The sequence below is a fragment of the Aquarana catesbeiana genome, linkage group LG13 (genome assembly GCF_042186555.1).
Source record: "Aquarana catesbeiana isolate 2022-GZ linkage group LG13, ASM4218655v1, whole genome shotgun sequence".
Lineage (NCBI taxonomy): Eukaryota > Metazoa > Chordata > Amphibia > Anura > Ranidae > Aquarana > Aquarana catesbeiana.
In genome coordinates, this window is record NC_133336.1 from 198,546,289 (window position 1) to 198,569,964 (window position 23,676).

The 23,676-nt window shown below is 48.2% G+C and overlaps 1 protein-coding gene across 1 annotated transcript in view; it reads right to left on the minus strand.

The window, feature by feature from the left end:
- The window catches only part of LOC141117497 (uncharacterized), a 94,170-nt gene extending 70,706 nt beyond the window's left edge, over positions 1–23,464 (minus strand). Inside the window, exons 1-2 of the mRNA XM_073610389.1 lie at positions 23,370–23,464; positions 23,020–23,273 (exon numbers count right to left, since the gene is read on the minus strand). Coding sequence (XP_073466490.1) covers positions 23,020–23,084 — 65 coding nt within the window. The 5' untranslated portion in view covers positions 23,085–23,273; positions 23,370–23,464. The remainder of the gene's footprint in view (positions 1–23,019; positions 23,274–23,369) is intronic.
- Positions 23,465–23,676: the final 212 nt, after the last annotated feature.

The window sequence follows — 23,676 nt, forward strand, 5'->3', positions numbered from 1 at the left end:
AGGACGTACATACACGTCCTTTTGCCTGCCCGTGCCGCTCTGTCGACGTATATAGTCGTGCGGCGGTCGGCAAGTGGTTAATTCATGAACAAAAAAAAAGGCGTTTGAAAAATTATTGCGCAAATACCATGTGAGATAAAAAGATTAGCAAAAGATTCCCTAGGGTGTCTACTAAAAAAAACATATATAATGTTTGGGGGTTCTGAGTAATTTTCTAGCAAAAAAAATGATGATTTTTACAGGAAGGAGAGAAGTGCCAGGATAGGCCCGGTATTGAAGTGGTTAAAAAGTACAAACCCCACCTAATACTACTTCAGGAAACCCACCTACAGGGCTCCAGGCTCCTTTCATTAAAACGGGCTCACATTGCGGGGGCTTACCATGCCAGTTACTCCTCATATGCGAAGGGGGTCTCCATTCTGGTCACCAAGGCCATGCCCATATCCATACAAGCAATGCGAACTGATATTAAAGGGAGGTATGTTATAATGGTTCTACAGGTGATGAATAGGTTACTAACAGTTGTGAATTTATATGTTCCTCCTCCCTTTTCGCTAGCTCATTTGGATGACATGATAAAGGACACTTATGAGATAGCGGAGGGGAAGGTATTCATTTTAGGTGATTTCAACTCTGTGTCTGATTCAGTATTTGATAGACTGGGGGGGACAATTGGCACTCCAGCCCCCCTAGGGGGGGTGGATGTCTGCTCATGGATTTAGAGATGTCTGGCGTTTTCATCATCCTGATATTAGGGAGTATTCCTGTTATTCAGAAATGCACAAGACACTCTCCAGAATAGACACTATCCTGACTGAGGGGGAGGGGATGACATTGGTTAAGAAGGTTTCTTACTTGCCCAGAGCCCTATCTGACCACTCCCCCATGCTGTTGGAACTTAAAGGTGTTGTAAAGGCAATTTTTTTTTTTTAAATAACAAACATGTTATACTTACCTCCACTGTGCAGCTTGTTTTGCACAGAGTGACCTCGAACCTGGTCTTCTGGGGTCCCTCGGTGGCTGTCTCAGCTCCTACCCGCAAGAACTAACCACCTTTATGCGAGCTCTCTCAGATGGTGGTTAGTTCTTGCGGGTGCGCTCCCGTGATACAGCCGGCGGCTATAGCCGCTCACTGTATCACTCGGCCCCGCCCCCCCCCGGCGAGCCGCGTCATTGGATGTGATTGACAGCAGCGCGAGCCAATGGCTGCGCTGCTTTCAATCCATCCACTCTGGCCAATCAACGGCCAGCCTGAGCGGGCGAAAGAGGAAATCGGAGGCGAGCGCAGCAGGTGAACAGGCTCAGGTAAGTAAAACGGGGGGGGTTGGGGGGGCGGTATTGTCGGATGTTTTTTCACCTTAATGAATAGGATGCATTAAGTTGAAAAAACGCGAACCTTTACAACCCACTTAATCTGGGACCGAAACCTGGTCTGCGCATGTGGCGGATGGGGGCTAGTTGGCTTCAAGAGGAGTATGTAAAGATTAAGTGTACAGAGACTATGAAACACTATTGGGCTGAAAACGGTAGCTCTGGGTCTTCTCTCCTTCCGTGGGAGGCCTTTAAGGCCACACTGAGGGGATTATTTATAGCAGAAGTGAATGGGTTTAAGAAACAGTTAGCTTCAACCCTACAGCATAAGGAAACAGAGGTGACCCTGGCGGAGGCAGAATATATCAGGGACCCCACTAGTGAGCAGTTGTTGACTTTGTGGATGAGAACCAGGGAGTACAAGGCAGCACTAACTGAACGTACTACAAAGCTTAGCCTGGCCCAGCGCAGGCGTATATTTGAATTTGGCGGCAAGAATAGCAGATCACTGGCATACTTGGCGTGGCCGGAATATGTTCCGGTGTGTGTTAAGTTGGTCTATGATGACTGCAAGCTGGAAGTCTGCGACTCGGCTGACATTTTAAAAACTTTTGCTCAATTCTATAAAGAACTATATAAGTCTTGTGCTCCTCTGGGGACGGAAGCAATGGGAACTTACATAGCTGACATTGATCTACCTAAGTTGACGGAAGATGACAGCGCTGCTCTGAAATCCGGCATTACAGTGGAGGAGGCGATTGCCTCTTTTCCCCCTAGAAAATCCCCTGGATTAGATGGCCTCCCCTCGGAGTGGCACTGCACTTTTCGATATGGGCTGGCTCCTCTCTTGTTTAGTGTTTAATGCGGCTAGATCTGACGAGGGATTACCTCCTTCTATGAGGGAAGCCTTGGTTGTTCTGATCCCTAAAGGGGGGAAGGACCCTCGGGAGTGTGACTCCTATTGTCCGATCTCGTTGATGAATGTTGATACAAAAATATTGGCCAAAATACTTGCAGGTAGGTTACAGTCGGTCATCCCCAAATTGGTAGATGCGGATCAAACGGGATTTATCCAGGGAAGATGCACACAGATGAACATCAGGAGGCTCTTTGTAAATCTTCAGACTACTCACGACAACTCCGGGACTAGAATAGTGGCCTCTTTGGATGCCAAAAAGGCCTTTGACTCCGTGGAGTGGCCATTCTTGTTCCACCTATTGGAGTCCTATGGATTTGGCCCTGTTTTCATTTCCTGAGTGCGACTCTTGTACACAGATCCACTGATTAGACTAATGCCCTGTACACACGGTCGGATTTTCTGACGGAAAAAGTGCGATCGGATTGTGTTGTCGGAAATTCCGATCGTGTGTGGGCTCCATCGGACTTTTTCTGTCGGAATTTCCGACACACAAAGTTTGAGAGCAGGCTATAAAATTTTCCGACAACAAAATCCTAACGGTTAAATTCCGATCGTGTGTACACAAATCCGACGCACAAAGTGCCACGCATGCTCAGAATAAATTAAGAGATGAAAGCTATTGGCTACTGCCCCGTTTATAGTCCCAACGTACGTGTTTTACGTCACCGCATTCAGAACGATCAGATTTTCCGACAACTTTGTGCGACCATGTATATGCAAGACAAGTTTGAACCAACATCCGTTGGAAAAAATCCATGGATTTTGTTGTCGGAATTTCCGATTGTGTGTACAGGGCATAAGGGTTAATGGTATTGTCTCAGACCCCTACCCGATATTTTGAGGCACCAGGCAGGGGTGTCCCCTTTCACCCCTCCTGTTTGCTCTGGCCATAGAGCCCTTAGCGGTCCAACTAAGATCTACCACAAAATTGACTGGTCTGAGGCTGGGAGAATTTGAAGAGTGAGTGTCACTTTATGCAGATGACATGTTGTTATATCTGCAGGATCCGGGACCCTCGCTCTTGGAAGCCTTCCGACTGATTCAGGAATTTAGAGACTACTCCGTATTTTGTATAAATTGGAAGAAGTCCTCCCTTTTTCCCATTGATGACGCGGTGGGATTCCCGCCGGATTGTCCCATTCCTTTATCCACCTCCTTCAGGTATTTGGGGATTGAGATTCAGCTTCCCATCTCTAGGTTCCTGGAGACCAACTTATCACCAATCGTGGGAAATTTTCCAGAGAGGGTTCAGAGATGGCAGAAGTTACCGATCACCTTGATGGGACGGATAAATCTGTTTAAGATGATCTTTCTCCCTAAGTTTCTCTATATCCTCTTGAACTCCCCAGTTTTTGTGACATTACCGGTCTTCAGGCATATTGACTCCATTATTGTAGGTTTTTTGTGGGGCTCCAAAGCTCCCAGGGTGTCTTTAGCGGTCTTGAAGCTACTAGTTACAATGGGAGGGATGGCCCTTCCGGATTTGCGTTCCTATTTTTTAGCCTCACAGCTATTTTTTCTACACTGGCGGCTTTCTCCACAGACGCGCAATGCCACTACCTTGTTAAAGGCAGCAGTTGCCACCTCACAGGAAACCCTTCAGAACATGCTCTACAGGAAAGGGATCCCGGGGAGAAAGGTGGGTTCAGCTATGGAATTACCTGGGAAAGTTTTTCACCTGTGCTCTCAACAGCGGAGGGACGAACCCTTGTGGCCAGATAGTCCTCTATGGTGCAACCGATTCTTGGGGGAGTTTCTAAAACTATCTGATAGGCAAAAGACTTGGGCAAAATATGGCATTAAATATCTGCATCACATTTGTAAGGATGACCGTCTTTGCACTTTTGCCCAGTTGAGGGAGCAGTTTGGAGTACCCAAGATTTGGTTCTTCCGTTATCTACAACTGCCACATGCAGCGATTGCCCAGTTTGGGGGGCCTGAGATACGGGTACAGAATACAGATCTAGAAAAGGTTTTGATTGACCCGGATACGTCCAAGTGGATTTCTAAATATTGTGGAGCAGTGGGCCCAGGAGTAATGACCTTAACTTTTAAGGCCAGGGCGCGGTGGGAGTTGATTGTTCCGGAGTTGTCGGAAGAACTGTGGCAGGATGCATTGGACACTTACTTGGTGTCTGTCATCTCCTCTATGTATAAAATGATCCAGTATCGATATCTTCACCAGCAGTATAATACACCAGTTAGACCCTATATATGCACAGGAGGGAATCTGCTATCTGCCATAAATGCGGGAAGGAGGAAGGCACTTTTTTTCATATGGTGTGGGAGTGCTCAAAAGTGCACAAAAGTGAGACCATTATGGTCACAGGTCACTGAATTTAGATCAGATAAGTTTGCTTTATCAAATATTTGCTCTCCCCTACCTTGTGTACTCTGGGTTTTTGATCAAGAAGAGATAAATGCATACACTAAACTATTCCTAAGGCTCCATGCACACTGGAGCTGATAAACTGCAGTTTATTGGCGTTTGGGCGTTTTTTTTAAAATGCAAAAATAAACTCCACTCTATGTTAGCATTTGTGTCCATGCACACATGGGCGTTTTTTTGAAATTTGAGTTCAAGAGCAGTACTGGAAACGCCAGACACCAGTAAAAGGTGTTAAATGAGGGTTAACGCTGTAAAAAGAGCGTTAAGCCTCGTTCAGCGTTTCTGCCTCTATTCAAAATAAATGGTTCCCTATGGGAGCCCATTGATTTGAATAGAAGTCGCACCGCAAGTCGGATCATCATGATCTGACTTGCGGTGCGACTTGTGTGCTGAGGATGAAGGGGAACCCTTGCCAAAATGAAAAAAAATTGACGTGGGGTTTCCCCCTCAGACAATACCATGCCCAAAAGACGCTGGAGAGACCCCCGAAGTCAGAAGAAGACCCCCGAAGTCAGAAGAAGACCCCCGGAGCTGTCTAATAAATTACTTTAAAAACCTGTCTAGTGTGTTTTTTTATTGTCACCTTTTCCCTAGGTGAATGGGTAGGGGTACCATGTACCCCATACTCATTCACATAGGGTGGGGGGCCGGGATTTGGGTGCCCCCTTATTAAAGGGGGCTCCCGGATTCCGATAAGCCCCCCGCCCGCAGACCCCGATAACCAACGGCCAGGGTTACATAGTTACATAGTAGGTGAGGTTGAAAAAAGACACAAGTCCATCAAGTCCAACCTATGTGTGTGATTATGTGTCAGTATTACATTACATATCCCTGTATGTTGCGGTCATTCAGGTGATTATCTAATAGTTTCTTGAAGCTATCAATGCTCCCCGCTGAGACCACCGCCTGTGGAAGGGAATTCCACATCCTTGCTGCTCTTACAGTAAAGAACCCTCTACGTAGTTTAAGGTTAAACCTCTTTTCTTCTAATTCTAATGAGTGGCCACGAGTCTTATTAAACTCTCTTCTGCGAAAAAGTTTTATCCCTATTGTGGGGTCACCAGTACAGTTGACGGGAAGAGGCCCTTGTCCTCATCAACATGGGGACAAGGTGCTTTGGGGTGGGGGGGGCTGCAGGGCGCCCCCCTGCCCCAAAGCACCCACCCCCCCCATGTTGAGGGCATGCGGCCTGGTACGGTTCAGGAGGGGGGGGCGCAAGCTCGTCCCCACCCCCATTTCTGACCGGCCGGGCTACGTGCTCGGATAAGGGTCTGGTATGGATTTGGGGGGGGACCGTAGGGGTTTCCCCTTAAAATCCATACCAGACTGAAGGGCTTGGTATTGTCTGAGGGGGGAACCCCACGCCAATTTTTTTTCATCGTGGATGGGTTCCCCTTCATCCTCAGCACACAAGTCACACCGCAAGTCGGATCATAATGATCCGACTTCTGGTGCTACTTCTTTTCAAATCAATGGGCTCCCATGGAGAACCATTGATTTTGAATAGAGGCAGAGAAACGCGGTTAAAAACTAGAGCCGCTAAACGTGCATTGACGGCAATGCAAAACGCTGATAAAATCACATTTTTAAAGCAGCGTTTTGTATGTGGATGTGGATGAAAATAGTAAATGCAGATGCGATGATGTAAAAAATGACCTATGAAGCTAGGGGGGCTCCCAAGAAGTTTAGGAAGGTATGGTTCCGGTGGATGGACTCTGAGGATACACTGGGTGAAGAGGGGTCCTAGACCGTTAGATAGGTAAGACCTATTGCTATTACCAACACATGGTAAAATAGGGTGACCAGACATCCCCGGTTTCTGGGGACAGTCCCCGGATTCAGGACACTGGACCAAGTCTGTCCCCAGTTTTGTCCCCGGATTCGGTTTGAACAGGGGCTGGGGCAATTTCAAAGGCAGCCTGTGCAGAATAAAAAGAAAAACTCTGAATTGCCCCCCCCCTCTGCCGCTCCTACTAGCTTATGGGGGTTTATTTTTTTCCATTATCTGTGCCCCTTTCTGATGATCATGTGCTGGTCGGAGCGGAGGGACTATTTCTTCAGTTTCAGGCGCATGCCCATTCAGCTCCACTCCCATGTTCTTCTGCCTTGGCTTAAGTCCTGGCCAGCCGCCTGCCTGCTTATCTCCTTGCCTTCCCTGGTGGAGTAATCTTCCTCTGCTCCCCACCCAATAGTAGCCGGGGCCTGAAGAGTAAAGACCCACACACACTATCAGATTTTCTGCTGATTTTTGTCTTCAGATTTACCAAAAACCATGTAGTGCAAGGGCCTGCCTGATTGCATACAAATTGAAACTCCTAATAATATATGATTTCGGTAAATCTGAAGGAAAAAATCAACAGAAAATCTGATAGTGTGTATGGGGCTTTAGATTTGACAGGCTGTGAGGCAGGCGGCGGCGGCGGAGACGGGCAAAGAGTCGTCGATTGCCACAATTACAAGTAAAAAAAAAAAAAGTCCCCGGATTTCATTTTAAAAATCTGGTCACCTTATGGTAAAAGGAGGATAGTTGGCCTCCTCCTTTCACTACAGACAGGCTAGGCCTTCTTGTATCTTAGTAAACATATCGTTGAATGTTGACATTCCAGGGGGGAGGGGGGGTTCTCTTTGCTTGTTCGTAATTTTTTGACTGGTTTTTGGAAGAAAAAAATAAGAGGAAAAAAATCACATATATACTGAAAGATAGGGTAAGTTCGGTGACCCAAAAGGCGCACTGAGGTTACAGAGATATTTACAATACTAATGCTGTATTTACGGATATATAAATGTTGATGTAACCCTTATCTGATGTACTGTATGATTAATCTTTCTGTGCACAATAAAAATTATTTAAAAAAAAAAAGAGTCATTGCTCCTCTATTGATGCGATGTATAACTACAAATAATGTGCCATAATATGGGTTCTGCCACATTATACCCAAAATAACTTTTGTTCTGGATGTCTTTTGGCTGGTCTTTGTTTAGTGTTTAACTCTTGGTATTAATAAAGTGTAATCAGGGATTAACCCTCCCCGCTGATTTAAAATTTGTGTTTTGAGTGTTACTCTTTGTGGCACCTAAAAAGTCCATGTCATCTTTTTTGGAATTTTTGTTTATTTTAAATGCCAAATCCTATGGGAATGTTTAAAGTGGGACCAATATATGAGTAAGCCCGGAGCCAAAAGACAAAAAAAGAAATAGGCAGAGGGTGGGCATGACAGGGTTAAGAGGGGTACTTGCAAGGTAGAGTGGTTGTAAGGAAGATTGTGGTTGGTGGTGAAGAGTATGGGGCGGAGCAGAGTTAACTTAGCTGGGGGAAGATCCCGCCCAAGCTCAGTTGGTGTTGGAGGAACAAGCGTGGAAGCATGGCAGCGGTGGAAGACCTGTTTGCCCGTTTGAAAGCTGAGGCAGCGTCTAGGGGACCTGGATGGCTGGAGGGCCGGCTAGCAGCGGCGCTGGGTGAGTCTTCCCCAGCGGCCCCGGCGGTAGAAAGGGAGTCTGCGAGAGGTAGGCGAACCAGGCCGCCTACTCGCTTCTCGCCTGACGCTCCTGTGTCTGGGCCTCCCGCGAAGAGATTAGCGGCGCGCCATGAGGGGGGTCAAAGGCGATCATCTCCCCCTTTCACTATGGAGCCTGGGAGGGAAGAACAGCGGGATGAGGCGGGTCGATGGGAGGCAGGGCCGCCCGTGAAGAGTACAGCGGCGCTGAGAAGCAGGAGGCATGTTAATTATCCCCAGCCCACACGCTCATTTGATGGAAAAGGACAGCAGGGCAGGGCGGGACAGCTAATACAAGAGGTGGGGAAGATGGGGCACAGGCAGATGCTCAGCAGTGGAAGTGGCAGTAACACAGAAGTGAGGAGAGCCAGCAGGCCTATTTCGGATGCTGGGGAAGATAGCTCGGGCCCTGAAAGCCAGGCCCTAGGCAGATCCACGGCAGGGGCAGGGCTTCAGCACAAAATGGAATATGTTGCGGCAGCCGGGCACGCTGGCACAGCGGTGGGTGGCCCCACGGTGAGAGATGAGAGAGAGGGATGCGGGTAGTGGCCTTGGGCGGCACTACAGGAACGAGGTCGTTGGGCCGAGAAAGGCGAGCAAGGAATCGGTGGGTGGATCATCTGCGCGGATGAGGAGCGGGGAGAACAGAGCATTCGCGGCATCCAGTAGCGCAGCTGCTGGAGGGCCATCGGTGAGCGGAGAAGAGATGGAGGAAGACAGGTCGGAAGGAGAGCTGTCGCAGTCGAACGGCGATGGGCAGCATGAAGAGCCGGTGGCGGTGGTGACGGGACCTTCGGCTGGTGGACATCCTACCAGGCAGCAGGGTAAGAAGACACGTCTTAATAATTCTTGTAATGTGGAGTGTGATGTAGGGGTGGGGGGTAGCGGGGAGCTGGCAGTAGCGGGGCGGTCGACAGCGACCGTGCCTGTTAATCTGGCCGCGCAGGTCGCTGACCGCGCATCGGCGGATGCAGGGTTGCATGGTTTTGTTACAGGTTTGAAGGAATTACTAAAGAGGTTTGAGCCAGGGCCAAGCGGGAGCCAGTCTCCGGCGGCGGCATGGGTTGATCCTGGGGAGGGACTTGGAGTGGGCACGGGTATTGTTACTGGTCCTAGTGTTGCGCAAGCGGCGCCCGTGGGAGAAGTCACAGGGGCGGCTGTGCAGGCGGAGGTTCCTAAGACACCTGAAGGGGCTGCGGGGGGAGGGGGCGAAGAAGCAAGACTTAGTGAGGCTGGCGGATGCCGCAAAATGCGAAGTTTATGTGTGCTTTGAGGGTCCGCTTGGAGCACATTTGAAGCCTAAAGTTAGAGAAAAAATTTGGAAGGGGGAATACGTAGAGATTTTTGCTCTATTGCCCCTAGAAAAGTTTAATTTAGATAGAGTCAAGCCGGAGGATACTAAAAAAGAGGATGAAGAAAAAAGGAGGTATAGGCTAATACCAAGGACATTTACGAACTGGCTGCAGGCTTTTGCGATCATGGCGAGTGTGATTGGGGAGAAGAATCCGGAGCACTGTTCGGCATTGTTTTGCTACTTGGACGCCGTGGGAGAAGCTTATAGAGTCTACGGGGGCACGGCTTGGCTGCGGTATGATGAGCAATTCCGACAGCGGAGGGCTATCCGCCCGGCGTTGAGGTGGGACCACAAGGACATCAGCCTATGGATGCGACTCATGACTTTAACTAGGCAGACGGGTCAGTTTTTTCAGGGGGGGGCCGGTGGATCAGCCAACTCCGGTCAATCGGCCACAAGAAAAAAGGGGGTTTGTTGGCAATTCAATGAGGGGTCATGTAGATTTGGAGGGTCGTGCAAGTACAAGCACGAATGTTCAGGCTGCGGGGGGGGAGCCACCCGCTATCGCGGTGTTTTAAACAAGGAAAAGGCCGTGCCGGAGAGTCTATTAGTAAAGGGGACAACACCGGTGAGAGTGGGAAGGATGGAGCCCTTCCTAGATAGGTACCAGGATAAGGAGGCAGCACGATTACTAGTTCGGGGGTTTTCGGAGGGTTTTAGAATACCTTCTCGCTTAGTTGACACGCCCCCGAGGTCGCGCAATTTGAAGTCAGCGTTACTTCATGGGGAAGTGGTGGGTGAAAAGTTACAGAAGGAAGTTAGGTTAGGCCGCATATGTGGTCCTTTTGCAGAAGTGCCAATACCGGATTTAGTAGTGTCCCCGCTGGGGGTGGTGCCAAAGAAAGAGCCCAATAAGTTTAGGCTGATACACCACTTGTCATACCCCAAAGGGGGGTCGGTGAACGATGCCATCAATCCGGAAGAGTGTGCGGTGTCGTACACGTCATTTGATGCTGCAGTAGTTTGGGTTAGGAAGTATGGGCAAGGGGCATTGTTGGCGAAAGCTGACATAGAGTCTGCTTTCCGCTTGTTACCGGTTCATCTGGAAAGTTTTTGTTTACTGGGTTGTTGTTGGCAGGACGAATACTACATAGATCGTTGTTTACCTATGGGGTGTTCGATATCCTGCGCGCTGTTCGAAAAGTTTAGCTCCTTTATTGAATGGGTGGTCCGGGACGTCGCGGGATTGAACTCCATCATCCACTATTTGGATGATTTTCTTTGCGTGGGCCCTCCTAGGTCGGAAGTTTGTGCGGTCCTGTTGGCAACGTTGGAGCATATTGCGGAGAAGTTTGGCATCCCGTTGGCTCCGGAGAAGACAGAAGGTCCCAAAACGGAGTTGAGTTTTTTGGGCATCATTCTGGACACCGAGGCAATGGAGTGTAGGCTACCTGAGGATAAGCTGACGGCGTTACAGGCGGAAATTCGGTGTATCAGCGGGTTGCGGAAAGTTCAATTACGGGTGTTACAATCATTGCTAGGTAAGTTGAACTTTGCGTGTCGAATTTTGCCTATGGGAAGAGTATTTTGCAGGTGGCTGTCTGCAAGTACGGCAGGGGTGGAATCTCCAAGGCACTACGTACGTTTGCTGAAGGCTCACAGGGAGGACCTACAAGTTTGGCACACGTTCCTGGCTAAGTTCAACGGCAGGGCGTTGTGGATGTCAGGGCCAGTGAGTAATTTCGACCTGGAATTGTACACAGATGCGGCAGGATCAGCAGGTTTTGGAGCCTTTTTCCGAGGTAAGTGGAGTGCAGGGCCATGGCCGCAGTCGTGGAAGGACGCAGGTTTGCTGAAGAACATGCTGCTCTTGGAACTGTTCCCGGTGGTATTGGCAGTGGAGATATGGGGTGAGTTGTTTAGGAATTTAAAGGTTAGGTTTCATGGGGACAACCTGGGAGTGGTGCAGGTGATCAATAAAGTATCAGCGGCGTCACCGCCGGTGATCAGGTTGCTTCGACACCTGGTATTGAGATGCTTACAGCTAAACGTGTTTATCTATGCGGTGCACCTCCCAGGGGTGGAAAATGTTGTGGCTGATGCACTGTCTCGCTTTCAGTGGGACAGATTCCGAGAATTGGAGCCAGGGGCGGAGCAAGAAGGGATCCCGTGTCCAGACTGGCTGTGGAGGATTGCTTTGGAGGACTAGTAGGATGGATCAAACGGTCGGTGAGCGATGCGACGTGGGCTGCTTACAACAGAGTATGGCAGGAATGGGCAGCTCTGCTGAGACAGGTGAAGGAAGGACACGAAGACCAGGAACTCAGGTTGCTAGTTTTATACTTCGTTTCCAGGAATTTGGAGGATGGGGTGTCGGTGTCTGGGATCGAAAAGAAATTGGCAGCTCTATCATTTTTGTTAAAATTTCAAGGCTTACCTGATCTTACTAGAGATTTTTGGGTGAGGCAGGCATTGAAGGGTTACAGACGGGCTAAGCCGGGGAGGGACTCCAGGCGGCCAGTTTCGTTCCAGTTGTTGGGTCAGATTGTTAGGTGTTTGGACAATGTCTGTTCGCCAGGATACGAGGTGGTGTTGTTCAAGGCGGCATTCGCATTAGCGTTTTTTGGGGCATTTAGGATTAGCGAGTTAGTTAGTCCCTCCAAAAAAGAGAAAGGGGGGTTGGGAGGGTTGGATGTCAGCTGTTGGGAGGACAGGTTGTCCATACTAGTTAAAAAGTCAAAAACAGATCAGCGGGGCAAAGGTAGGACTGTGCAGGTTTTCGCACTGCCCGGTTCTCCTTTGTGCCCAGTACATTTGGTGCAAGGGTTTATAGCGATACACCCGGGGGGGGGAGGCCCCCTTTCTAATACATCAGGATGGGTCGTTTTTATCTCGCTTTCAATTTATTGCGATTTTCAAGAAATGTTTGGGGATATTAGGTTTGGAAGGTGAAAAGTTTTCATCTCACTCGTTTAGGATAGGGGCGGCTACGGAAGCTGTTTGGTGGGGATTGGAGGAGGCGGCAGTAAAGAGGATTGGGAGATGGGAATCGAGGCAGTTTAGGTCTTATGTTCGCCCGCACTTGTTGTAGGTATATATAAAAAAAAAAAAAAAAAAGTTTCTGATGGGGTTAACAGTAATGCAGGAGTATGGTGATATGTATTGTTCTGTCGTTGAATTGTTGGGAGGTATTGATGTTTTGGGGGGTTTTGTTTGTGTTTCTTTCTTGCAGGTCGACAGCAATGCCTTGTGTGGATCGTTGGCCACTCGTATGTCTGTTGGGGGGCCAGGAGGGGAGATGCAAGGAGGGATGGGAGACAGCTGGGTTTTTCAAGGCAGGAAGTTTGTTTAAGGTGGTTTGGGGTGCCGGGCATGCTGTGGGGTAGGACAGTGTCAGAAGTTCACAAATTGGCACGCATGGACAGAGCGCCGGACGTGTTATTATTGCATGTGGGTGGCAATGATCTGGGGTTGAGGTCAATGTTGGATTTGGTGAGAGACATCAAGTTCGATTTTTGGCAGCTCAGGATGTCTTTTCCACGCATGCTCATTGTGTGGTCGGATATCGTGGCGCGTACCACTTGGAGATTGGCCAGGTCGGTTGACAAGATCAACCGGGCGAGGAAGAAGGTCAACAAAGAGATTAGCAGTTTCGTAGTAAGGAATGGAGGTCTAGCGATAAGGCACTTGGAATTGGAGGTGGATACCTGGAGATATTTAAAGAGAGATGGGGTACACCTGAACGATGTGGGGACAGATTTATGGGCATTGGGTCTGCAAGATGGGATCCAGCGAGCTTTGAGGGTGTGGCAGGGCACACAAGGGTAAGGTATTACCCTGGTGTGTGCTGTGGCGTGATGTTGGCCTTTGCGGGTGAAGGATTAAACCCCAGATATATAAGAGATCGGGACCCATCGCTAGTATGAGGCCCGTTGGTAAGATTTCAGCTAACAAGGGTTTTAGCTTGAATTGGTTATTGGGGCACTGTGGGCTATTGGTTGATTGTCTCCGAGCTAGCTTGTCAGCTGGAGGCCTATTTTATAGTTATAGTACCGCAGTGCTGGAGTCTTTTGAGTTTTAAGTTTGGTGGGTTTTTCCCTGCAAAGACCAACGGGAGTGGTAGTTAAAAAAAGGATATGTCAGGTGTTTTATACGGTTTATATGATGTTGATGTTAAATTATTATTATTATTGGTTATGTTTAATAAAGTTAATTGGCTGCTACGGCCAATATTTTACTCCATATGGGTGTGGTCTCAATTATTGGGGTAGAAGGTTGGGGTATGCAGCTAGTGGGTAGTGGGTAAGAAAGGGGTAGCAAGTGACATCTGTTATACAGTAGTCAAGCATTTTCCGGATGTAATAACCATAGTGTCCATGGTCAAATCCACCTAGTATTCATCTATAAACATTTAAAATAAACAATCCCATTAAAGGAACACTTAATTTCTTCTGTGTACTAAAAGGGGGAGGAACACAACCACACCTCCACTGCAAGCCCCACTCCCTGCACGGGGAGAGCAAGCCACATCACAGGGTGGATGTGGCCGAATTCTTAAACAGTGGGAGGGGCTTATAAAGGCATTGTTAAATGCCACGAGTGCATTATGCACAGAGTTCAGATGTACACAGGGCTGGACTGGGACAAAAGTTCGGCCCTGGACTTTATCCACACTGGCCTACTTTTATTTTGTGAACACGCACAAAAACAGTATATAGACTAGACATGGTACAGGAGATGGACAGAGACTGAGGACATACTACAAGAGATGGTCAGGGACTGCAGACATACTACAGGAGATGGTCAGAGACTGCTGACATGATACAGGAGATGGTCGGAGACTGCGGACATGATACAGGAGATGGTCAGAGACTGCAGACATACTACAGGAGATGGTCAGAGACTGCAGACATGATACAGGAGATGATCAGAGACTGCTGACATGATACAGGAGATGGTCAGAGACTGCGGACATGATACAGGAGATGATCAGAGACTGCGGACATGATACAGGAGATGGTCAGAGACTGCAGACATACTACAGGAGATGGTCAGAGACTGCAGACATGATACAGGAGATGGTCAGAGACTGCAGACATACTACAGGAGATGGTCAGAGACTGCGGACATACTACAGGAGATGGTCAGAGACTGCAGACATACTACAGGAGATGGTCAGAGACTGCATACATACTACAGGAGACGGTCAGAGACTGCAGACATAGTACACGAGATGGTCAGAGACTGCAGACATACTACAGGAGATGGTCAGAGACTGCATTTATGGCTCAACCCAGTGCAAATGTGTAATGAATCACAGGGTTGCTCCACTCTATTTAAACCAGCGCTGTAAGATCAAGTCAGTAATCTTCCTTTGAAAGTACACCCATGTGACAGGAGACAGCAGCGCATCCAATTTCCAAAATACAAATTGTCTTACAAACAGTGAACTGGTCAGTATTAATGGAGGACAATGAACAGTTAATGGGTCTGTGAAGCTTCTAGCCTGAACTAGCAGTAAATCCTTCCAAAAAACATCACAGAAACTGTGCAGCACACACAGATCTCTGGCTAAATAACTGAAAAGAAGCAGAAATGGTTAACAGCCAGCCATGTGTCACACTATCACTAGACAGAGAATGCTGATCTTATCAGTGTGCAGGAAAGGCAGCTATAAAAAAAAAAAGTACAGAGCAAGAAGAAGAGAGGACAGATCAATAACCTGCACACTGCCTGAAGGCATAGATTTCTGGAAGACACTGCAGCCAGTGTATATATGACATTGCTCCCGAGTCCCACGATCTTGTTCCCATTCAACTAGCGCTCTGTGTGCTGCAGGACTGATTTTTCTGTAGCTGTGGTCATACCTTCTTGTTTCTCATGGCTTCAGATATTGTGTGTTTCTCCTTCCTCGTGCTCCCATTCAGCCCTGCTCCAGCACCTGTGTATTCAAATGTGGCGGGCTGGGGAGGGTTACACTGCCTGCTGATTGGCTGTGCATGTGTGGGAGGAGTGAAGCAGGTCCTTGCTTTTACTCTCATAAGCAGAGGAGCGCAGAGACTCGTGCTGTCACTGTAAACTGGCCCACTGAGCCATCGGCCCACCGGGAAACTACCAGTAGTCCCGATGGCCAGTCCGTCCCTGGATGTACACTACATACAGAGTGTAGTGTTCAGGAGTGCACTATGTACAGGGTGCAGGACTTAGGAGTGTGTTACATACAAGGTCCAGGGTTCACGAGTGCACTGTATACAGGGCGCAAGGCTCAGGATTGCACTACATAAAGAGTACAGGGTTCAGGAGTGCACCATGAACAGGGTGCAAGGCTCAGCTGCACACTATGTACAGGGCACAAGGTTCAGAAGTGCAATATTTACAGGGTGCGCAGGACTCATGAGTGCAGTGTGCAGGGAAATCCCCCTTCACATATGAGGTTCCCCTTCAAATCAGAGTCCCCCCCTTCATCTCAGAGGTCCCCCCCATCACATCACAGCCCTCCCATCACATCAGAATTAACCCTACACATTAGAGGTACTCCCATCACATCAAAGGTCCCCACTACATTAGAAGTGCCCCATGTCAGAGGTTCCACCATCATATCAGTAAAAGTCCCCCTTCATATCACAGGTCCCCCCGTCACATCAGAGTCCCCACATCACTTCAGAAGTTACCCCCATCATATAAGAGGGCCTCCTTCACATCAGAGTCCCCTCTTCACATCAGTGGTTCCCCAACCCATCAAAGCACCCCTTCACATCAGTGGTTCCCCCATCATACCAAAGCACCCCTTCACATCAGTGGTTCTCCCATGCCACGAACGTTCCCCTTCACATCAGTGGTTCCCCCATGCCATCAACGTTCCCCTTTACATCAGTGGTTCCCCCATCACATCAAAGCACCCCTTCACATCAGTGGTTCTCCCATACCATCAACTTTCCCCTTCACATCAGTGTTTCCCCCATGCTATCAACGTTCCCCTTTACATCAGTGGTTCCTCCATGCCATCAACGTTCCCTTCACATCAGTGGTTCCCCCATGCCATCAATGTTCCCCTTCACATCAGTGGTTCCCCCATCATATCAAAGCCCCCTTCACATCAGAGTCTCCCCTTCAAATCAAAGGCTCCCCTCCCTTTACATCAGAGGTTTGCACATCACATCAGAGGTACCTCCCAAAGTGAAATTTACTGACACAACAAACATTTTTTTTAATGTTTTCAGTGCAAATATCAATATTTAAGCTACAAACATGTAGCTAGTGCCATTAGCAAGGAAAACGCAGAACACACATTTCTCCTTTTACATGAAGGTCCCACCACAGAGTTCGCTCTTACATCAGAGTCTGCAGGATTCCCCCTTATAGTGATGTAAAGAAGAACACTGTGGACCGTGATGTAAAGAAGAACTGACGTAAGGGGGTCTCTGGTCACATCAGAGGGGGTCGCTTCCAATGACATTACAGGTTCTCAGCCCTTTGCAGTACCTCTACAGCAGAGCTCGGACTAGAGAAGGGAAAAGCATCCTAAAGTATAACTGAAGGCAAAGTTTGGGTTGCGACCAACACAGGAATAAAGGGAAAATCTTTTAATGGGGGAACTAGTTCTGGTGACAACCAAGGATTTCCTCCCTTTGGCAGGATTTCCTCTCACTTACTGGTTTCGCTATGGGACAGGAAGAGATAGGAAATCTCCCCAATGGGGGCACAGAAAACTCCAAAAAAACAAAAAACAACAGGGGTTATAACCCTCCCTTACCGTATCCAAAATGAAATAAATTGCCTTCAGTTCTGCTTTAAATGTTTTGATGAGCAAATGACCCTGGAATATTTAAAATTACTCATACAGCTTATGCTGGCCATATATTATACAATCTGATTGTGCAAACTCTGTACCATGTCCTTTTACTTTACCAATACACAGGGCTTTTTTTCTCAAACAATAGGTGCTGGAACTTAACCACAACCCCCCTAAAACCCCTCCTCCCACACACACCCTCCAAATCACATAAAATAGTGGGTGTGGTCAGTTAAATTTCACGAAAAGTAGGAGGGTCTTAAAGGGGCATTAAATACCAAGATTGCATTACATACAGAGTGCAGAGTTCAGGGGGGTTACACAAAGAGTGCAGAGCTGTCACTTGTAAACACAAAAACTGGACACTCTTCTACTACTAAGTGGCCGGGAACCTAACTTGGTGGTACTAGATCTGAGAAGGGCAACCCAAGGTCAAGTTATAAGTATATGGGGTATCTCAGCCAATGGGCAGGGGTTTTCTTGAATCCCTTGGCCTGGTGGGAGAACCTATATATTCAGGTGAGGTCAGGTGATCTATGTTCTGTGGACATGTGTCGTACACCCCAGGCTGCTAGGCTGGAGATTGGGCATATCCCGGGGGCATCTGGCTGCCGGGCTGTGTGAGGGCCTATCCAGAAGTAAGAGGGCAGCGCAGGGTTGGGACTGCGGCTTGCAGTCCAACTGAAAGTGACGGTTCTGCTGGCCGGAGAACCTGTCGTGTTTGGAGGTAGAAAGAAAGCTGTCGCCACTAAGGGACCATCCACCTTTATCAGGGGCCACAGTGAGTAACTGAAGCAAGTACCAGAACAGTATTCTCACTGAACAGGCACGGTGGAGAATCGGGAAACTTCAGGCGGTGATCAAGTCAGGGACCCAACCAGCGGAGGTGACGCTTGCAGAGCAGCCTTGTGAGTCAAGCCAAGGATCGAGCCAGTCAGCAGGGGTGAAGCTTGAGAGGTATCTGGAGTGCCAAGCTAGCGACCCAGCAGGGAAGAGTGGGTGACACTTGAATATACCACCGCAAAAGCCTTGAGGAGCTCACGGGATTCAGAGTCAGTGAATCCCGTGGGGGGCCCCCCATCCAATTGGGGGGCCTGCTCACCACAGGCCCGGCCTGTGGTGAGCAGGCCCCCCCAAGGGTCTGAGCCAGAGGTAAAAGGGAAAAAGGGGCGCACCAGCCTTGTGCATTATCTTTTAAAATTATTTATTGAATAAGATGGTAAAAAAGAAACAACTCACAAGCAATTGTAGAGGAAGGCACAACGTGAAAGTTCACCGACTGACAGCATGCAACCTAGGATGAGCGATACCTTCCAAGGGTCGTGGAGATGCACAAGCATCACTGCCAGCTGACGCGTTTCCTTCTTGTGTCTCCTTCGAAACGCGTCAGCTGGTAGTGATGCTTGTGCGTTCCTCCACGACCCTTGGAAGGTATCGCTCATCCTAGGTTGCATGCTGTCAGTCGGTGCACTTTCACGTTGTGCCTTCCTCTACAATTGCTTGTGAGTTGTTTCTTTTTTACCATCTTATTCAATAAATAATTTTAAAAGATAATGCACAAGGCTGGTGTGCCCCTTTTCTGATGTAATGGGGAATCCTGCAGACTCTGATGTAAAGGGTAATCCTGCAGACCCTAATGTAAAGGGGAATCCTGCAGATCTTGATGTAAAGGGGAATGCTGCAGACATAGATGTAAAGGGGAACGCTGCAGACCCTGATGTAAAGGGGAATGTTGCAGACCTACAGACCCTGATGTAAAGGGGAACGCTGCAGACCCTGATGTCAAGGGTGATGCTGCAGACCCTGATGTAAAGGAGAACACTGCAGACCCTGATGTAAAGGGAAACGCTGCAGACCCTGATGTAAAGGGGAATGCTGCAGACCCTGATTTAAAGGGGAGCACTGCAGACCCTGATGTAAAGAAAGGGGAATGCTGCAGACCCTGATGTAAAGGGGAACACTGCAGATCCTGATGTAAAGGGGAACACTGCAGACCCTGATGTAAAGGGAAATCCTGCAGACCCTGATGTAAAGAGGAACACTGCAGACCCTGATGTAAAGGGGAATGCTGCAGACCTGCAGACCATGATGTAAAGGAGAACACTGCAGACCCTGATGTCAAGGGTGACGCTGCAGACCCTGATGTAAAGGAGAACACTGCAGATCCTGATGTAAAGGGAAACGCTGCAGACCCTGCTGTAAAGGGGAACACTGCAGACCCTGATGTAAAGAAGAACACTGCAGACCCTGATGTAAAGGAGAACACTGCAGATCCTGATGTAAAGGGAAACGCTGCAGACCCTGATGTAAAGGAGAACACTGCAGATCCTGATGTAAAGGGAAACACCGCAGACTCTGATGTAAAGGGGAACCCTGCAGACCCTGATGTAAAGGGGAATCCTGCAGACCCTGATGTAAAGGGGAACGCTGCAGACATAGATGTAAAGGGGAATGCTGCAGACCCTGATGTAAAGGGGAACGCTGCAGACCCTGATGTAAAGGGGAAACCTGCAGACCCTGATGTAAAGGGGAACGTTGCAGACCTGCAGACCCTGATGTAAAGGGGAACACTGCAGACCCTGATGTCAAGGGTAATGCTGCAGACCCTGATGTAAAGGAGAACACCGCAGACCCTTATATAAAGGGAAATGCTGCAGACCCTGCTGTAAAGGGGAACGCTGCAGACCCCGATGTAAAGGGGAACACTGCAGACCCTGATGTAAAGGGGAACACTGCAGACCCTGATGTAAAGGGAAATCCTGCAGACCCTGATGTAAAGGGGAATCCTGCAGACCCTGATGTAAAGGGAAACACCACAGACCTTGATGTAAAGGGGAACACCGCAGACTCTGATGTAAAGGGGAACCCTGCAGACCCTGATGTAAAGGGGAATCCTGCAGACCCTGATGTAAAAGGGAACGCTGCAGACATAGATGTAAAGGGGAACGCTGCAGACCCTGATGTAAAGGGGAACGCTGCAGACCCTGATGTAAAGGGGAATCCTGCAGACCCTGATGTAAAGGGGAACGTTGCAGACCTGCAGACCCTGATGTAAAGGGGAACACTGCAGACCCTGATGTCAAGGGTAATGCTGCAGACCCTGATGTAAAGGAGAACACCGCAGACCCTTATGTAAAGGGAAACGCTGCAGACCCTGCTGTAAAGGGGAACGCTGCAGACCCTGATGTAAAGGGGAGCACTGCAGACCCTGATGTAAAGAAAGGGGAATGCTGCAGACCCTGATGTAAAGGGGAACACTGCAGACCCCGATGTAAAGGGAAATCCTGCAGACCCTGATGTAAAGGGGAACGCTGTAGACCCTAATATAAAGGGGAACGCTGCAGACCCTGATGTAAAGGGGAATCCTGCAGACCCTGATGTAAAGGGGAATGCTGCAGACCCTGATGTAAAGGGGAACACTGCAGACCCTGATGTAAAGGAGAACTCTGATGTAAGGGGCTTTCTTATCACCAGAGCCCCCTTCTTCACTTCCTTACACAAGAGTCCACAGTGTTCCCACTTACATCAGGGGTTTCCTTTACGCATTAAAAGGCCTCCCATCACATCAGAGGTTCTTAGCTTTTTGCAATAACTGAACAGCAGAGCTAAGACTAGGGGAGGGAAAAACTTCCTAAAGTATAACTGAAGGCAAAATATGGGTTGCCATCTGCACAGAAATACAAAGGGAAATCTTCCAATAGGGACATTAGCTCTGGTGACAACCAGGGATTTCCTCCCTTTGAAAGGATTTCCTCACACTTACCATTTTGGTTATGAGACAGGGAAGGGAAGGGTCCCCCCAAAATCCATACCAGGCCCTTCAGCTCTGATATGGAAATTAAGGGAACCCTGTGCCAAATTTTAAAATAAAATGGCGTACTAGACCCTTATCCAAGCACGCAACCTGGCAGGCCGCAGGAAATGAGGGGGGATGAGAGAGCACCCCCCCTCCTGAACTGTACCAGGCCACATGCCCTCAACATTGGGAGGGTGCTTTGTCCCCATGTTGATGGGGATAAGGGCCTCATCCCAACAACCCTTGCCTGGTGGTTGTGGGGTTATACAGGCGGGGGGCTTATCAGAACCTGGAAACCCGAACCCCCCAGATCCCGCCCCCCATGTGAATTGGTAACGGGTAAATTGTACCCCTACCATTTCACAAAAAAAGTGTCAAAAACGGTAAAAAAGACAAGAGACAGCTTGGGACAAGTCCTTTTTTTAAAAGATAAAAAAATAAAATGCGATGTAAATCCACGCCGCCCGACGGACCGAAAAAGAAAAAAAAAAAGCCACAACAGTTCCGCCTCCATGGGAGGCTCCCGCTGAGTGACGCTTCTTCTGGGTGACAGTTGTTATATAGCTGAGGGCGGCGCCATCCATGATGTAAACCAGTGATCCCGCCCCCCTCTGACGCCCCCGAGAAGCCCCCGTAGCGTCAGAGGGGTCACCCGTTTATGTCACCGGGTGGCCCCGCCCTCATGTCACCGGTTGGCCCCGCCCTCAGCTATATAACAGCTGTCACCCAGAGGAAGCATCACTCGGCGGGAGCCTCCCATGGAGGCGGAATTGTTGCGGCTTTTTTTTTTTTTCGGTCCATCGGGCGTGGATTTACATCACGGGACATATTTATTTTTTTATCTTTTAATAAAAGACTTGTCCCAAGCTTTCTCTTGTCTTTTTTACCATCTTTGACACTTTTTTTGTGAAATGGTAGGGGTACAAATTCACACAGGGAGGGGGGGCGGGATCTGGGTATCCCCTTTAACAAGATTCCGATAAGCCACCCGCCCGCAGACCTCCACAACCACTGGGAAAGGGTTGTGGGGATGAGGCCCTTGTTCCCATCAACATGGGAACAAGGTGCTTTGGGGCCAGACTCCAAAGCACCCTCCCCATGTTGAGGGCATGTGGCCTGGTATGGTTCAGGAGGGGGGGCGCTCTCTCGTCCTTCCCTTTTTTCCTGTGGCCTGCCAGGTTGCGTGCTTGGATAAGGATCTGGTATGGATTTTGGTGGGGACCCCTACGTCATTATTTTTTTAATTTTGGCACAGGGTTCCCCTTAAAATCCATACCAGACATGAAGGGCATGGTATGGAATTTGGGGGGACCCCCATGCAATTTTTTCAAAAAATTTTGGTTCGGTGTTTCCCTTAATATTCATACCAGACTCAAAGGGCCTGGTAATGGACTGGGGGGGGGGGGGGGACGACCCATGCCCTTGTTTTCAATGAGTTTGATCTATATTGCTGAGACCCGACAATACATTATAGCTGCGATTAGTTTTAAATGACAATTTTTCCTTTAGAAATGTCATTTTGTGCAGGGACTGTTCTAAACATGGGAAAAAATGCACCACTTTACAGGCATACTATAGACACCTCCCAGGCATGATATTTAAAGGAATATTTCACTTTTACTGTTTCACTTTAAGCATTAAAAAATCACTGCTCCCGAAAAAACGGCCGTTTTAAAAACTTTTTTTTGCATTGATACATGTCTCCTGGGGCAGGACCCGGGTCCACAAACACTTTTTATGGCAATAACTTGCATATAAGCCTTTAAAATGAGCACTTTTGATTTTTCATGTTAATGTCCCATAGACTTTAACGGTGTTCCGGCGGCTTTCTAATTTGCCGCGAACACCGCATATTTGCTGTTCGCCGAACATCCGAACAACCAAAGTTCGGCCCGAACCTTATGCTCGGGCCGAATCGTTCGCCCATCCTTATATAAGAGCCTTTACATCTTCCTTTTAATTTAGTCTATTGGTTTAAGTAACAGTATAGAATAATAATTCTTGAAAGAAAAATTCAGTCTCACCTTTTACCGACTCCTTCCATCAACCTTGCAAGTCTTTGAAACATGTCGGTTCCTATATCGCTCATAACGTTATATGAGCTACAAAAAGTTCAAACACTGAAATCCTAAATCTGTCACAGTCCCAAAAAAAACAAAAATCCGAGTTGGGCAACCTTAATTTTCTCACCCGACTCTTAGCTTTAGCTGTACATATAATGAATACGTGGAGATGGAAGACGAAAGAGGTTGACGATGCTGTTAGACTTTTTATTTCCCTGTAAAAAAATAAAAATGTATTTTAAGAAATATCCTGATACCAAAACACATACAAATGACAAGTCTGTCGTTACAAAAGAAAGCTTGTATCTTACCTCCGTAACTATTGCAATAGAGGCTGTTGATTATTTCTACTTTCGGTTTACGCAAACCAGTCCCAACCAGTTTCCGTTTCTTTTTTTAACCCTTTGCTGACAGAACCATACTAAGCTATTGTTTTGTTTTTCGGCTTTAAAAAAAAAAAAAAAAAAAATCACACACATTTCTAATTGAAATGACATAAAGAGGTATACTTAACCAATTCAGCCCCCTTCATCACCAGGCCATTTTTCGCGATACGGCACTGCGTTACTTTAACTGACAATTGCGCGGTCGTGCGATGCTGTACCCAAACAAAATTGA